Below are 17,509 nucleotides of genomic sequence, written 5' to 3'. Positions count from 1 at the left end.
AGGAGCGCTAGCCAGAAGCCATAAACACGTATATACCGGTATGCCATGTAGCCAGAGATCACGCCCAAAGTCACAATGCTAACAAAATTAGCAATGCCGCAAACCTGGAAATAGCAAACTTGGACATGGATAAGGCTTTTCATTACCTATTTTCAAATAAACCACAAAAAACCTGACTAGGCGCATTACAACAATTTTCAAATTTAAAATAATGCGAGTACACAAATATGCTTCAAACACTGCAGTTGAGAATTTGAACCACAAATGAATTTTTTAATAAAAATGATGCATACCACATTGTCGCTCTCCAGAACCTCAAAGTTTTGACAGCCGGCGCAATCATAGGGGGAGCTCCCCCCGGAGCATTCTCTGCACTGCCGGTCACAGTCCCGGCAGCTGTTATCCTCGTCAGGGAACTGGTTGGCGCCACACTCTTTCACGCACTCCAGACCTCGCTTGTACTTCATGCACTTCTTGCATTTGGAGGGACCGGCACCGAAACAGCCCAGGCAGTTGCTGTCACACTCCTGGCAGAGCTGCAGTTTGAAAGAATGCTTTATCAGATAAAGTTTCTTGTTCTTTTGTACTGATTTAAAGCTATAGTCCATCATTTGCAGCCATCCGAAAAGTAACTGGCGTAATTATTGTTGAAAAACATACTTGGTTGAAAGATAGTAAGGGTACTAAACTCCCTGTGAAATTATTCTTTCTGGGAAGCTGTCATTTTGAAGTAATCAACGAAAGAAGGCCTTTCCAATGGTGCATCTTAAGACGCACCGTAGGAAAATTTAAATTAGTAGTTCGTTTTGTTATTCGGCGAAGCGCGCGCAAGCATTGGCACGACACACACGCGCGCGCGGTTGCTATAATTCGTCGGATCAGTGCGCGACGTCGCGTATAGCTGCAATTCAAAACAATTCAAAACATGATTCAGTAACTTTTGATTTGAAATTGAGATCCTAGAATGCTGTTTTTCTCGGAATATACAGCTGAAGCTTAGCTGAAACTTCATCAGGTTAGTTGTTCAGTATCCTTCATTAGATTTTGAACACTTTTGTTGCTTCAAACGAACAAAATGCACAAATTACAAATGATGGACTATATCTTTAAGGTTTAAGGTCGTAACTCCATTCTGCAACAAGGTTGTATCTGGCGCGAATACGCTCCGTGAAACAAGGGCGTATTTCGCGTATCACGATGTCCATTGACTTTGTGTTTACCCCTGGGTTATTTTTAGCGAAATACGTCCTTTTAACATTGAGAACTCGCGTTTCACGTACATGACGTCACACGCCATTTTAGGAATTTCTGTACTGATCAGTCATAATTTGAGCAAGATGTGCCCAGTCGTTTTGGAGTTAGACAAAAAAAGTATAAAGGGGGGACTTTCTTTTTTGGTTGAGTGTATTAGGCTATGGGCGTGGTACTTGTCATCACAGCCATACTTAGTACAGTTTTCTTTACTCCTCCTTCCCAAAAATGGGTTCAAGAAACCACTGATCCTGCTGCCCTGAATGAACAATATCTGTCTCTATCAGCCCATACTCACCGAGTAGCCCCTGAGAGGCAGTTTGCTTGATAATGCAATGTGGAATGAGAAGGAGTTGTTGCTACACGGCTCACCATCTGTCATACACTCCAACTGACCGACAAGAAAGACAAAAGAAACAACTGCTCTTTAGAAATTCATTCAAAACCAAAAACAATTTGATGTCCTCACACGTCAAACAAAACACAAGGACGTATCGTTTCCTCGTGTTGTGTGTTTCCTGGGATTTGATTTTGTTGACTGTGCATTGAGCTATTGGTTTTGTTCATCACTGAGGCTGTGTCGGATTGAGCCTACTTGGCTGCGACTGGAAATTACACACAGCCACTTCCCATAGACCCGTGTGTTATTTCCAGCCGTAGCCAAGTAATTCGGACGTGGCTTGGTGTCAGAATTACTTGGCTATGGCTGGAAATAACACATGTGTCTATGGGAAATGGCTGTAGCCACTTCCATAGGCGCTTCCATAGGCCAATATCCTGCCATAGCCAAGCAATTCGGACGTACGGCTTAGGCTGTGTCAGAATTACTTGGCTATGGCTGGAAATAACACACAGGTCTATGGGAAGTGGCTGTAGGAATAGGAAGCTGTAGGAAGTGGGAATAGGCCAATATCTAGCCATAGCCAAGCAGTTCGGACGTACGGCTTAGGCTGAGTCAGAATTACTTGGCTATGGCTGGAAATAACACACAGGTCTATGGGAAGTGGCTGTAGCCGCTTCCATAGGCACTTCCATAAGCCAATATCCAGCCATAGCCAAGCAATTCGGACACGGCTTAGGCTGAGTCAGAATTACTTGGCAATGGCTGGAAATAACACACAGGTCTATGGGAAATGGCTATAGCCACTTCCATAGGCGCTTCCATAGGCCAATATCCAGCCATAGCCAAGCAATTCGGACACGGCTTAGGCTGTACCAGAATTACTTGGCTATGGCTGGAAATAACACATGTGTCTATGGGAAGTGGCTGTAGCCGCTTCCATAGACGCTTCCATAGGCCAATATCCAGCCATAGCCAAGCAATTCGGACACAGCTTAGACTGAGTCAGAATTACTTGCCAATGGCTGGAAATAACACACAGGTCTATGGGAAATGGCTATAGCCACTTCCATAGGCGCTTCCATAGGCCAATATCCAGCCATAGCCAAGCAATTCGGACACGGCTTAGGCTGTATCAGAATTACTTGGCTATGGCTAGAAATAACACATGTGTCTATGGGAAGTGGCTGTAGCCGCTTCCATAGACGCTTCCATAGGCCAATATCCAGCCATAGCCAAGCAATTCGGACACGGCTTAGGCTGAGTCAGAATTACTTGCCAATGGCTGGAAATAACACACAGGTCTATGGGAAGTGGCTACAGCACGTGTTTAATTGTAAGTCGTAGCCACGTAAATCAGACACTGCCTAAGTATACCTTGATCTGTGACATTTGACCAATATCCATGTACAAATTTAACCAGCATGCAACTTGGAGCAAGTTTCCATGTCTAACTTCAGGGCCCAATTTCACGGCGCTGCTAAGCGGCACACGGTTTTATGCTAACAGAGCTATTTCATGGATACCGTAAGCATAAGCACAGCAAAAGGCACGCTTACCTCGGGAAAAAATTTGCTTAACGTAGTGACGTAACAATAGAAATCTCCATGCACCCACGACCGTTAGCACACACACGCCGTGAAATAGTGCTTAAGGTAAGCAAATTTTTCTGCTATGCTAAGCACAATTTTTCTGCTAACTGTTAAGCAGCACCGTGAAATTGGGCCCAGATGACTACTGCTTTACATGTAACTCTAGAATCATGGGATGGAGTGGCACATGTGTACATGTATATGTGCATAAAGGAACAATTCTGGCTGGACAAGTTGCGGTGGGGAAGTTTATGAATACTCATTTTTTTAAGTTGGAAAAGTTTCATATTGAGAAACAAAATTTCACACTTCCACAATAACTTTTTGTTTGAAGTAAAAAGCAATAGTTTTTTGACATTTTCAATTAATTTTTTTTTTTTTATTATCATTTTGTTCTTTATAATATGTTTTTATTTAAACTTAAATTAAAAAAAAAAAAAATTGGGGGCAATCTATAAATTAAAGTTCACATAGTCTGACACTGAAACTTGCTCTTTAGCAAAAACATTAGAAAAATTGTCCACACAATTATGTGTTAGTACATGTATACTTTGGAATACAACTAGAAATGTTTTTAGTTTCGTAGTATTCCAGCCAATTCTGTCATAGTTATAGCTAAATGAATAATGATATAGATTAAGGAATACTGGATATATGAGGGATGTACGAAAACGCAGGCATTCTGTTGATAAAACACTACAAACAGGCATCATGGCACATTTCAATGTGTTTCAATCATCCATTTTCAGGTGGTCTTGGGGGATCGGCACATGCTTCCTCATGCAACGCTAATACCATTTCACATTCTCCAAAATGCATCTTGGTCTGAACCAACTATCATCGTAAAATTTCCTTCAATGTTTACAAAAAAAATTGACCATTTTACCAATGCCTTCTGGGGCATTCTATAAACTGAGGTTCCAAAGTGCGATATTTTTCCTGCCCCCGTTATCTCTGAACTTGTTAATTTTCCAAATTTTATTTATTTTGTCGAGTATCGGTACATGTATTTCATGCTATTCAGAATCACTCTTCGAGGACGACTGAATAAAGGAGTTTTATCCACAATTAAATCAAAGATGTTAAATGTAACGGGGACTGGGAAAAGCGGGTGTTCGAAGTCCAGTACACTCTTCTTCAATCTACTACTTCTTAAGAAACACTCTCCTGGCTGACAAAAGCTTGCCATCAACGATTAGTCGGTTATTTCTAACTTAATTGAACACAAAAAAGAATCAATGTGGACCACTGTGACCATGCCATATTTTTTAAGACAATTGGGTAACATTTTACTTTGCAATAAGGGGAAGGGGTGACATGGGAAAGGAAGGGAATTTTGAATTTTTTGAACGTAGTTTGCCGACTGTAGTATGCAAATTGCATTTGGTATTGATGTGGTCTACTTCTGCCTGAAGCCACATGCACAGAAACTCGATTTGTTGCACTGTTCTTTTGCCTCTAAACGTCACTGCTTAGGGACTGTGACCATTCAGCCCTGGTATGAAAAGGGCCCCCCGGTACCCTGTCCGGTCCAAAGCCAGTCCGGTCTTCAGCCCAGTCTCGTCCGGTACATGGTCCTGTCTGACCAGAAGTTTTGAAGTCAGTCAGGCGCATTAATTAATTGCCCTTCAGAGAACGTCCAGAGCAGAACAATAGCAGACTTACCGGATTAAAGATAAAATCCTTCCATAACGCCTAGGTAATTTACGGTCCCATTGTGCGCGAAACGCCATGGCAGGGGTTTTGATCTGTGCCGACAAAAATGTTCTATTGTTTCTTCTGGGATATATTACATGTGTCAATACTTGCAAACAATAGACCCCAGGATAGAGGAGTTCCTGATTAGCAACCGGACCAGCTCCTAGGCCGGTAGCTGGGACGGTATGAGAGGACTTCTTGGAAGGGGACGAGCTTACCGGGGGGCCCTTTTCTTACCGGGGCTGAATGGTCACGGGCCCTTACTTGCCACTCACAATGTTCACAACCAAACCACTATGAATGTTGAAGGACCCACACTGTCACTGCCGGTTCTGTCATGACCAATGCATCAGTGCTTTCCAAACCAAACCAATATTAATATTGAAGGACCCACACTACAATATCGGTTCTGTCATGCCAATGTTTCAGTGCATTCCATATGCACCAATGGGCTACAATTTTGAGTATGTACGTTCGTTTGGAACGTATTAGTCATGAACGCTGGTGCAGCACATGCACGCACGTACACGTTTGTTTATGGCGTAAATCGAGGATTTTCTACGTTCCTCTTCCCTTTTACTTTGTTTACACTCTAACTTTTTTGCAACAGCTCCCATTGGTTTTGTACACGTTTTCTAATCGAGGTCGTCCTTGATTTGGTTCCTGTTCTCAATTCACCAATGATGTTGCACGTGTGTGTCCTCAATTTACACCATAAACCTACTCGAACCAGTCATGGCCTTTTTCTTTTGCTCACTTAGTGTGTCCTTCATTGGTTCTCGTACACCAAACAGCACCACCTACAATTTCTGCACGAAATATGTGAACCAGCTACAGAAACAGATGCATGGCCCTGTACCGTTTTTAGTAGCAATATAGATATACTATGTTGCAGACCAAAGACTTTACAATGGTAAAAACTGCTTCTACATGTGTTAAAAACAGGCATGGAAAAGGGAGGGGGATGCTCTGTCAAACTCCAGACTAGCTGTGTTATCAAGACATGGTTTCATTATCACGGGCACAAGCATTTGGCACAGGGTATTGCAGTCAAATGTCATTCCACAGGGATTCTGTTCAGACAGGGTTCTGGCGACTGGGCTAAAAAAAACCTGTCATCCCCAAACTGGTCTGGTTTAACTTGATGAACGACTATTAGGTTTCATGATGTACCACAAATGCCATCATTCAGTCTCAACTGATTTAAATCACATGGCAAAGTACCACTGGAACTTCAAAATAATTAAAGAAAAGAACAATGCAGTCTATCAGATCAAAAAGGCCTACAGAGCTTGGCTCATACTCGTTGCAAATGCGAATTTGCGACGTCCGGCAAATATTCGCACTGCGAATTCGCAAAAGTTTAACACATTTCTAGGTCAGATTCAATTGGCTGACATCAAATTTACAGAGACCATATAAGAGGTCGTAAAGCTGGCTCACACTGTTGCGAAGTCGGGCTAATATTCGCACTGCCAACGCGCAAACAGTTGAACACATTTCACTGACGATAGATTTCGCTTGGCATTTGCATTCACGTGTAGAATGAAACGGCCTTAATTCCTTCAATTTATCTTAAAGCAATTTCATCTGAATGAAACAGCCTGTTAAGCTTCTTCTTTTTTTGGAAATCAATTTCTACCTATAAGATTTGAGGCTTTGCATGGTCGAGTATCGGTATCGTTTCGGTTTGCGGTAACAGTCAAATCAGACTAGTTTTTGGTTCACAGCTTGGGGGCCCTGCCTGAACACAACCCACGAAGCTAGTACATGGTGTTACCGCAAACCGAAACGATAATTTCTACCTAGTCAAAAATATTGACATTTTATGGAGTATTTGATAAGGAAGGTCAGTTTCTTTTTGTCCAGTTTAGTTTTCAGTACGAGTTTTCTGAGAACGAGTGCGCCATTTGGCGTCCAAATCTGAAACCGCTCGGACTTCAAGTCAAATCAAAACAGTTTTTGGTTCACAGCTTGGGGCCCCTGCCTGAACACAACCCAAGAAGCTAGTACCTACCGAGTCTGGTGTAAGGTCTTTCTAAGATTAGCATGATGGAAAATGAGTATGATAGGACACAAGAAAGCTGGTTAATACTGGGGCTGGAAAAATTCCATTACTGAGAGGATACAACTCTCTTAACTACAGGCAAAAATAAATGCTCATCACAGATGTCATCGAGAACTGATACAGCTGACATTAGTGCATTTTATATATTTAAAAGCCAAACAAATTATTTCCGTAAAAAAAAAAAATTGTACCCGACAGATGATTTTTTTTTTGCCAACTCTGAAGTGCCAATTTAATTGAAAGCAAACCACTTGACATTCTTCAATATTTGAATACTTTCCCAGTTTTAATAATCAAGTTGCATTTCTTCTGATCTTTTGTTCTGTTTCAATGATTTTTTGTTTCTGGGCAATTAATCCCTGAATCAATTAATCAATTAATAAGAAAATCGCTATTATTAGAGTTGCTTAAGTCTTTTTCTTTTTGCAATATACAAAATAGACGGTAAGTAAGATTTCCCTAAAACCCAGAAAACAAGCCCCATTGAAGCACAACTATACATGAAAGTCTCTTTTTCTTCTTCTTTCTTTCCTAAAAATATGAATCGACCTCAACTTACAACTGTAACGCCGTCTTGCTCGACCAGGGCCTGATGACAAGCCACACAGCCCCCCTCTCCCACTTTATTTTCTGGCCCAGTACACCTGCAGACAATGTAAAAATAATAAATCCATCACATTTGTTGATAAAACAGTCCAACAACTTTGAGGAAATGACAACAAAATTGAGAACAAAAACATTCAATAATCTGTTATCTGCTATGTACCTCGATCTTTGGGCCCCCTTTTTCATTAGGCGCGAAATCACATAAATCTGCATGCTTTGACATATCAGACGTTATACAGGAGACTTGGCTCTGAGGATAACAGGTGATACTCAGACTAGAAGTACAGTGGCACTCACCCCTTTTCCTTGACACAGTTACTGTGGCACGGTTGGCATAATCCGTTCTCGTCTGGGTACTTGGAGACCGGGCAAGCAGCCCGACAGAACGGACCATCTTGCACGTGTAGGCACTCGGTACAGTTTTGAGGGCCCTAATAGCGTAACAAAGAAACAAGCAGTCAGGTTATAGAATGAATGTCTAAGCAAGGACGAGTAAGGACGTCACCACAAGTAATACTAAGTCAATCATGCATCATCCAGCTGCAAATCCAATGAATTGTGACAAAGCGATTCCTTTGTTATTGTTCATTCCCCAAATTATCTGTGACCTGACCCGTGAACTGACTTGTGATTGACTTATGACCGATTTTTAAAACTTACTTGCGATTGTCTTGTGATTGACTTGTGAATGACTTGTGATTGACTTGTGATTGTCTTGTGATTGACTTGTGATTGTCTTGTGATCGACTTGTGATCGACTTGTGATGGTCTTGTGATGGTCTTGTGATGGTCTTGTGATGGTCTTGTGATGGTCTTGTGATGGTCTTGTGATTGTCTTGTGATTGTCTTGTGATTGTCTTGTGATTGTCTTGTGATTGTCTAGTGATTGTCTTGTGATTGTCTTGTGATGGTCTTGTGATTGTCTTGTGATTGACTTGTGATTGTCTTGTGATTGACTTGTGATTGTCTTGTGATTGACTTGAGATTAGCTGTTACTGTCTTGTGACTGACTACATATGACCTACCGGCCCACGACACCTTCCCTTGCATTCAGGGTCACAACGGGCACAGATGGTGGGTTTTTCGCTAGTGCCTTGTGCCACTACGTACCTGTAAACAGAACAAGCCAAGAATATCAATTATGATTAGAAAATCCAGATAACAAATACAGAAACTCAACCTAAACAGAAACGCAAAATTGTTCAAACCAAAATTTTAAATTAAAGGAAAAAGGCCACAGAATTGAAAAAAAAAAAAAAAAAAATTATTTTTAAAAATCAGGATCATTTGACTTACTGTGACAATCCGTCACATTGCAATATGCACATGTCGTCTAATTGAGCGTTTTTACATCGGGCACACTGCTTGGGACCTGCCCCCCAACAGCCAATGGGGGCGCATTGCGGGTCACACACAAGATTTGCCGCAGCTATTAACGGGGAGAGAAATTCCACGAAAAAATTTCATTAGTTTACATTCACAATGCACGTGGAATAGACAACATATTAAAATGATTACGATTAAGATATACGAATGAGCTCGTGTTTGAGATAATGTACAGTTAGCCTTGTCCATATTTGTATGAAAAAGTAATTCTATTCAGAAATTTACAATGATGGATGAAAAATTGAGTTTTTGGTTTTTTTGGCTTTTCTTAAATGTGTGTGTTTGCATTTGTCTGGTTTTGATTGAACTTTGGAACTTTGACGGAAAATCAGATGCCATGTATAATTAAAATGTACAAAAGTCCACAGCTTCACTCCAAAGAGTACAAATAAAGTTCATCTGTTAACAACCTACATGTACACTATACATCTAAATAGGAAATAATGTCTGTTATCTTTGAAAAGAAATGTTAGTCACTATCAAGAGAGGAAAAAGTCTCCATTACAAAATTTTTTTAATTCTTTGACTTTCCTAATTGTTTCATGGACATATTTGCACATTGAAAAGTTCTCCGTACTAATCTTTTTTTTTTTTTTTTTGAGAGGCTGTATGCGAAAATGATAACTGCTATTTTTGTGTGAAATTTGAGCCCAAATCTTCTCTTAAGTCATGTTTTATCACTAAAAAAAAAGTTTTGAGCTTTTAGAAACATTTGACTTTAAAAATCACAGAAACGAAAGATGAACAATGAGAGGAAAATACACCACACCCCCCAAAAAAAAAGGAAAATGTTTTTTGTAAGCCCCTTGCTAAGCCTGAAAGTCCAATGCCTGTTAACAAGGCAACACATATCCCATTTCTGTAGCTTTTGGATCAAGGAAAAAGGAATGGGAAAAATGTTAAGGCTGGGTTGAAGATCAAAAACAAAATTGATGAAACTTTGTAATGACTACCCAAGAACTTTTTATTCTAATTAACCAGTTCTCGCAGCGAGCGAGGCCGGAAATATGAATGTGCCGAAATATGAATGTGCCGGGTGATGGCTTTAACCCGCCTGGCTCGAGATCGAGTGAAAATTAATCCTGCGCCTCGTTCCGTTCTTGTCAAAATAATCCCGGCACGAACTGGTTAAAGACCAAAAATGAAGCCAAAAAAAGTAGCTTATTCTAATGATACCAAAATGGAATAGAACAGTAAATGGAAGAGCCAGAAATCCCACACATTTGCTGCTCAAAGCGGGTTAAGAAGCGTGAAGGACAGCGAGAACGAAAAAGTTGACGCTAAAAAAGCGTGTAACAGCAGGACAGGAACAAGAAAAAATGCAAACAACCTAGCTTTTATTCCCTTGATTCCCAGCAGGCCTTGACAGCTTTGTTAAATATTTTGTTATATTTTTTCTATGCAAAGGAACTGTCCCTCAGAACTCTTTCTATGTTGACAAGGTTGTTACAAAAAATAAATAACAGAACAGAGTGGGATTTTTGTGTGGTTGAGTCTCAGCATTGTATAAGAGTTCTAGTTCGCCTCAACTTTCTTTTGAAGCATTTGGCCCATTTTATGTTTCACAGAAAATCTTGTCAAAGAAAGAGTCTTTTGTCAGAACGAAAAATCCTTCGCACCATAGTGAACCGCAAATCACTGCACATGAATCATACGAAAACAGACCTTTGTCACACAAAAGTTACGTGTCTAGTTCCTTGAATACAAGACAATGCCAAATCAATCATTCTGACAGTGGATACCAGCCTTGAATTTCCAGTAACCCAGATCACTGCCCTTTTTGACAAAACGAAGGAAAAAAATTCAATCATTTGGTGTCCAGCTGCAAAGAATGTTTGAGATTGGAGCTTCATTCAGCCTACCTTTTCCCCAATTTTCATATTTTGACATTTATTAAAAACCCAATTTTCTAGCATTACAGTGGATTTGGGATTGCAAAAAGCCAACTTTCTCAAATTCAACTCAAATTTGGCTGGACGTCCAAAGTTTTTGAAGTACATGGAATAATTGAACTAGTTGAAATTTCTGCAAAATCAGTGTCTTTTGGATGAAAGGAATACAGGCGCAGCAACAATGTGACAAATGCCTATACCAAGCAGGAAAAAATGTACTATCTAATATGTATCAATACACACATGCGTCATACTTTAATCTGTACTGGTGCTCCATTATGCCATAATGGCTTGTCGCACAGCGTGGCACGTGACATTTACCGTCACGCAAAGTAAAAGACATTATCAGTTTTAAACAGTCCAACCTTCATAGATAACTGTCGCCATTCCGAGGACGTCAGGACAGTACAGACGCAAGTATTTCAACCATGACAACAAACCAACAGTGCATGTCGCCTCTCGACATTAAAATGCTTGCGAGATCCATTTCTGATTTGCACTTATGTTTGGATATGTCTCAAAGTAAGTTAATGTTGAGGGTGGGTAGACCAAAAAAAAAATGTCCCTAAAACCAGTTCCTCCTTGACCAAGATTCACCAATACAGCATAAAGCATGACCTTTCTCAACACACTAAACGTACAAACAATATATAACAAATGTACAAATAATGGCGCATCAATGAAATCCCCAATTTGCCCCGCTCGGCACCGATACAAGTTGATAGCGTTTGGCAGGCTCGTCAAGTGTTTTTTTTATTAAGGCAGCAGGAAGGCAGTTTAGCGTGGGAACTAGAAGGCGTCGGCAGGAGTCGGTGCTGAAGAAGAGGCGCTTGTCCAGGAAACTGAGAGTACCTGTGGGGAAAGAAGTAGGGCTTGCCACAGCTTGGGGGGGGGGGGGGGGGGTTCAACCTTTTTCCAATAATGTCTTCAACCATTTATTTCTCTCTTTTAACTCTTACAGATTTAGGAAAGGAATATTTTACCAGAACATATATCATCAAATGTCAAAACGTTTTGGAGCCGAATAAAAGAGATTCAAAATTAATCTCACCGTGAAAGAAAAAACAAATTGTGATCGACTTGTTCTCATGGCTAGGGCCACATTTCTGGAACTGCGAAGTTCAGGGAAAAACCCCAGAATATTGCTTAGCCAAACTGGGGTGCAAGGCACAATTTCATGCAGTGACAATTACCAGTGATTGGTTCCCAGTTGAATTATGCTTTCATGTGTAGCCCCATAAATTGAGCTGAGCAAGATTTTCTGCTGAAAAAAATGTGGAAAACTGGTAAAGGTACGTCATGTTTTGGCTATTACTTTTCCCGTGGGTAGGGGAGAACTGTGGCAAACCCTGTGGAATGGGAAGGGTGGAGATTGGGGTTGGACTTGGAGGTGCATGATGTTATGAGAGGCCAGCCAGCCCTGTTGATTAAAGGTTTCACTCTGGTAGTAGTCTCAGGCACCGTGCATCTTTAGAGGGGGGTTACACGGGGGCAAGATGCGTTCTGACGCATGCATAAGCATCAGGCATATCAGTACTCAACGGTCAGTCTTGTCAGGCACTGGAGGGGTACAGATAAGGGGGGCGGTTAGGGGGGTAAGAGCTTCCAAACTGGCTTGAATTTGTGAATTGAAATTTGTGTTTATTTTCCAAACCAAAATTGCTTTGCAGTTTTCCTTTTTGTCAAATTTGTGTTTTTAATCATCAGAAAGATGTATCAACTTCTGATCAACATATTCTTTCATAAATATTGCCCATTTCAAACACTGTATAAGTACAACAATATCAGTGCTTTCCGACCTGTTTACAAAATGCAGGCTGTGTTTGAACAAATATCCGCAGGCACAAATTTGGTTCAATTCTTATTTGTTTCCACCTGCTACACTTGAGTTTGTCAGGGGTGTGAGCGACTACTGATAAAAATAGCTGAAAACAGCTGAAAAAGGTGTACAAAAGGTGAACTTTGGAAATCTCCTATACTTTTGTACACAGCAAACGAGGGGAAAAAGCTGAAATCCAAAACAAAACAAGCTGAAATCAGCTTTAAAGCTGAGATTTCACACCACAAGCTCAGCTGGAAACTCTTACTTTTTTTTCTCTTTGGTTAACAATGATTATTAAGTTAGGCATTACACAAGCAATCAGGCACTACATGTAGTATTCATTAATGTTACACATTCCATTGGGACAATTTCATTGGCTATAAATAACCATCTGAAGATGTATCTTCAGATGGCTTTATATATATGAATAAGTATACATACAACGTTAACTGCGGGAAAATCTCCTGTAGCGACTAACTGAATGGACACAATTGTCTTTTACATGTAATCTTTCGAACAGATTTTACTTTATGAGCAGTTACCGAAAGAAAACAATGTTATTTTTTGATATTCAGTCCCACTTTTTGGATTGAGGTTCTTGTAGATATGAAAGGCGAATTGGGGAAACACTCGTTCTTCATGTTTTGCAGGAAAAAAGTAAACACCTTAAAACTTGTTATCACTACAAGAGATTTACAACACACAGAAAAGCAAGGCTGTTATCTTGACACTATGGCCCGCAACTTTTTTCTTACTAATATATTAAAATTTAGGGGAAAAGAGGTATTCTTAGCTTTTAACTCTGACTTTTTGTTCAGAAAGGAATGTCTACCTCTATTTTTCCAAATGGGTTAGACATTTTCTGACAATTTCTGCTCAAAAACCTCCAGTTCATTTTTTGTTCTTCACTGACTTTAAACCACATGCAGCTTTGTTTCACGCTTCAATAGGTTTGTATAATGAAACCCTTCCCAGAAATGGATCGTCATCATTATTAAGTGGGGAGAGTTGTCAGCAAGTGTGCCAAGGTTGCAGTCTTTTTCAACCATATGAGTATGTGCACGACGTGTGTGTGACATTCTGCAAGTATTACCCACAGGGATGTTCCCAATGCGCGAGGGAAGCATCTTCAAATTTGTCAAGAATGTCCAGGATCATAAACACACACAGAGAGACAATTTTTGGATCAGTGAGAGTTAAGTCTGCAGTTCCACCATGTTGACAAGAAATCTCTTTCGTGAGTTTGTGTTGTTCTGAAACTGGTGGCACCCTCAACATTTTTGACATGTTTGGATAATTTGAAAATTCTGGTCAAACCGCAAAATTGCGCATAACTTCAAAATTCTTGTGCAAATTGATTTAACAAATGTCTTTTTTTGTCAAAAAACAAAAGACAAAAATTTTAAAAAGATTTAAGTGTCCATTTTTCTTTCAGAATGTCTGCATCCATCCTTTACATAATGAAGGCCACGTTTGAATTACTTTGCTGTGGCTTGAGATTACACACGCACCTATGGAATCCACTTCCATAGACCTGTATGTTATATCCAGCCTGATTCGGACGCGACGTGTAACTCTCCACACAACACCAACCACTCCCTAGCTTTCTTTAGTGCGGCAAACAAAAGGAATGTTAAGGCAGATTTCAAGGATGATTATCGAAACAGCTCACAGAGATACATGAACAAAATGTAGGGACACTACATCGATGTTGACATCGTACACAACACTTTGTGAATTACAAAGGTTTAATCAAGATGGAGATCTCAAAGGGTGGGGTTTTGAGACACCAGGGTTATGGGTTGGTGGTGCGTCGGGATTATAGTCTGGTACATGTACATGGAACATACGCCTAGCACATCGTATTGTAACCTAATCTTGTGATACAGGCTTTGTCAACAACAAGTTTATAAATGCTTCAGACTTATTTTTTTTTTTTTATATTTGGTAAAAAAAAAGCAGAGACAACCATTAGGTCAAACATGACTTTTTTACAAAAGGGTTTTTCACTTTGCCACATATGTCTTTCAACTGAAGGTTATATATAATTTCCAAACTTTTAGCAACAAAGCCTGCAACACCGTTACTTACAAACATATGTGAACCCAATCTAACAAAATATGTTTTGTGGCAACTTTAAAAATGTTTGAACTTTTTGTTGGCATTAGATATGTGTTTTCCCACTCAATTCCAAATAAGGAAAACAAACATGTACGTTTGAACATTTACCACTGCTTTTTTTGATTGTCACTGAATATTATTAAAAAATCTTGTGTGGCATAATTTCAAATTTTGTTGGATTGGGTCACATATTATCAAATACTGACAAAATGCTCGTTGAGGAAAATTACTAAAGGATTATTGAAGATGCATACATGTACATTCGAATATTATCTCATTATTGATGTATGTTTTCATTCCCATGCATCTAAGCATTCACATTATTTAGACTCTAGTGGTTATTCTATGCTTGCACAGGCAAAAATGCAATCTAATCGACTTAATCTGCAGTCTACAAGATTTCGAGAATTTGTGTTTCTGTATTCATTCATGTTGAATGTCTAGCTGTTTTGCATGATAAAAAGTTGTGTGTTCATGTCTTGGAATGATCTCTATGTGTGACGTCTTGAGGGATATTTGCTATGTAGGGTTGGCCTACAGTGTATGGCATGTATTTGTAAATGTTTCATTTTGAAAAAAACAAATTATATAAAACATGAATATTACAACTAATGGACAATTGGGAAGGGCAAATAAAAAGAAACTCAACTTTGTTTTGAAAATTGTGATAAAGTAAAGATCAACAGAACTGACACAAAATGAACCCAAAACTGATTGAACTGGAAAGTGGAAAGGGGGGGGGGGGAAACAGGTGTCTTTTACAAAAATGTGATGAAAACAATTGTGACCAAAAGGTGCGAGTTTATATTCAAAGTTCTCATGACAAATCATGAATTATTCATGAAATGACGTTTCAAGAGGCAAGATATAAAAGTTGATTGGTGGAGAGACAGTGAATTTAATTTATAAGTTGAATATTCATAGATTTTCAATTCACAATTTTTATTACTGACAGTGCATATTGGTGCCTTTTAAGTTATTTTTTCGGGGCAAAATTTCATTAAAATAGAAAAACATGAATTTTTTTTTAAAGTTGCGAGATTTAACTTAAGCTCAGTGTTTTTATGTCATGAAATGGTAATTTTTTTCTTAAAACTTGATGGTTATCATTAACTGATTTCTGCAAACCAAGATGCACAAAAACAAAACATGCGTGCAAACCACATGCAAACAAAATGCAAATCAACTCATGCAGATGCCTGGCTGCAAGCGCAGAACAGATTAATTGTTTTGGGCAAATCTCAACACCCTTGATTCTCTGTTAACTGCAAATCACAACCAGGCATATTAATACTAGGTGGTCTGGGATCCTGACTGTCCTATAACACAGACAGTGAAGTTACGATTGTGGGGTCCAAACCTTGGTTTTATTTTTTCAGGCAACAGCTTCATTTCTCGCTATAGAAGTATTAAGAAGCCGTCAATGACAAATCCAAAATGAAGATACTCTCAAATTTGGCCTTATTTTAAAGGATATGAAGTTCGTAAAGCAGAACACGGACCTATATTGATCTGGAGTATATCTTAAATCATGGGCCTATGCTCCTGAAGACGGACAAGAAGTCAGATTTGGAAAGCCCAATGATACGGCAGTTACTGAACAGTCTCAAAATGCACCGATCAGACAATGGACCTATTTGCTTTGCACAGATCATCTGGATCTGTGATCCGTCGGCTTGTCTTGCTCCGATCTTAATTAGGATCACAGATCTCAGGGATGTACAAGATCTCAGCGCGAGATTCAAAATGGCGACATGCGAAATGGTGTTCAACGTTAACCGTCTCCATGTTTGCTTTTGGCTTGTCAGGTGACTTAAGATCCAGATCAGGTGCAGTTTTGTTTGTTACAGCACAGTCTTCATTCCATGGCTTCGGATTTGGATCCATATTGAACCAAACGCACAAACGGATGCCAATGCTTGGATTACAGACCACCTATGGACATGTGATTTTCACTACGCAGTCAGGCTGACTGAGAGCTCATGGCTATGTTCTCTCTGATGAGCAACGTTGGAAAGGAATCAGAAGGGTTTTTTCCTATTTGCCCCAGAGGAAGCTGCTGGACAGTTTTGAGAACTTTCTTATCATGCAACAGGAAAAGGAGAAAAGTTAAAGTTCTTGTCGACCGGAAAGGGTAGATATTTAGCAGCTGAATAATTATGCTGTTCTACTAGAGGTACCAGGGTATTGCTACATGTAGCTATTTCGAATTGAGGGGAAGGATTTGCAAACTGCAGAGCACCCGACTTAGCTCATAGCAGCAAGTTTAGTAGCTGCACGAAAGTGAAGATCAAGCTCCAGGAATTAGAAGTTATGTCAAGTTTAGGAACTTTTTTTGGGGGGGGGGGGGGCAGGGGAGGATTAGAAGTTTCCTGTGAAAAATCCTCTACAGTGAATGCATGGATCAGAATTACAGATTGCTTGGAGGAAATGTCAAGAACACTGCGACAAAAAAAATGTGAGTTGGCTCTGCGAGATATCGCAAGAGAGAGTGAGAGAGCTCCGCGATCAGCCTGGCAGTGAAGTGACGTCAAACATAAAGAGTGTGTAGGGGTTTCAGTTATTGAAACATGCAAAAGTGGTGGTTATGTTAGATGGTTAATGGTATTATGTGGCATCGGGGAGACTGTTTCAAAGCAACCACTTTGGTGCATAGATTTATTCCCATATTTACAAGTGTCAACAAATACACTTTGAAAAATTTTTTGAGTTTGACCGCATCGCACTGGAATT

General features: G+C 39.8%; 1 protein-coding gene across 1 annotated transcript in view; it reads right to left on the bottom strand.

Annotated features, from left to right (window-relative positions):
• LOC119746215 (epidermal growth factor receptor-like) overlaps positions 1 to 17,509 on the bottom strand; it is a 44,556-nt gene that overhangs the window by 17,119 nt on the left and 9,928 nt on the right. Inside the window, exons 10-15 of the mRNA XM_038223035.1 lie at positions 8,852 to 8,984; positions 8,581 to 8,665; positions 7,853 to 7,986; positions 7,509 to 7,593; positions 1,550 to 1,642; positions 294 to 536 (exon numbers count right to left, since the gene is read on the bottom strand). Of these exons, the coding sequence (XP_038078963.1) occupies positions 294 to 536; positions 1,550 to 1,642; positions 7,509 to 7,593; positions 7,853 to 7,986; positions 8,581 to 8,665; positions 8,852 to 8,984 (773 nt within the window). The remainder of the gene's footprint in view (positions 1 to 293; positions 537 to 1,549; positions 1,643 to 7,508; positions 7,594 to 7,852; positions 7,987 to 8,580; positions 8,666 to 8,851; positions 8,985 to 17,509) is intronic.

The sequence above is a fragment of the Patiria miniata genome, unplaced genomic scaffold, assembly GCF_015706575.1.
Source record: "Patiria miniata isolate m_02_andy unplaced genomic scaffold, ASM1570657v1 HiC_scaffold_12, whole genome shotgun sequence".
Classification (NCBI taxonomy): domain Eukaryota; kingdom Metazoa; phylum Echinodermata; class Asteroidea; order Valvatida; family Asterinidae; genus Patiria; species Patiria miniata.
This window is presented reverse-complemented; position numbering and strand designations above follow the sequence as displayed.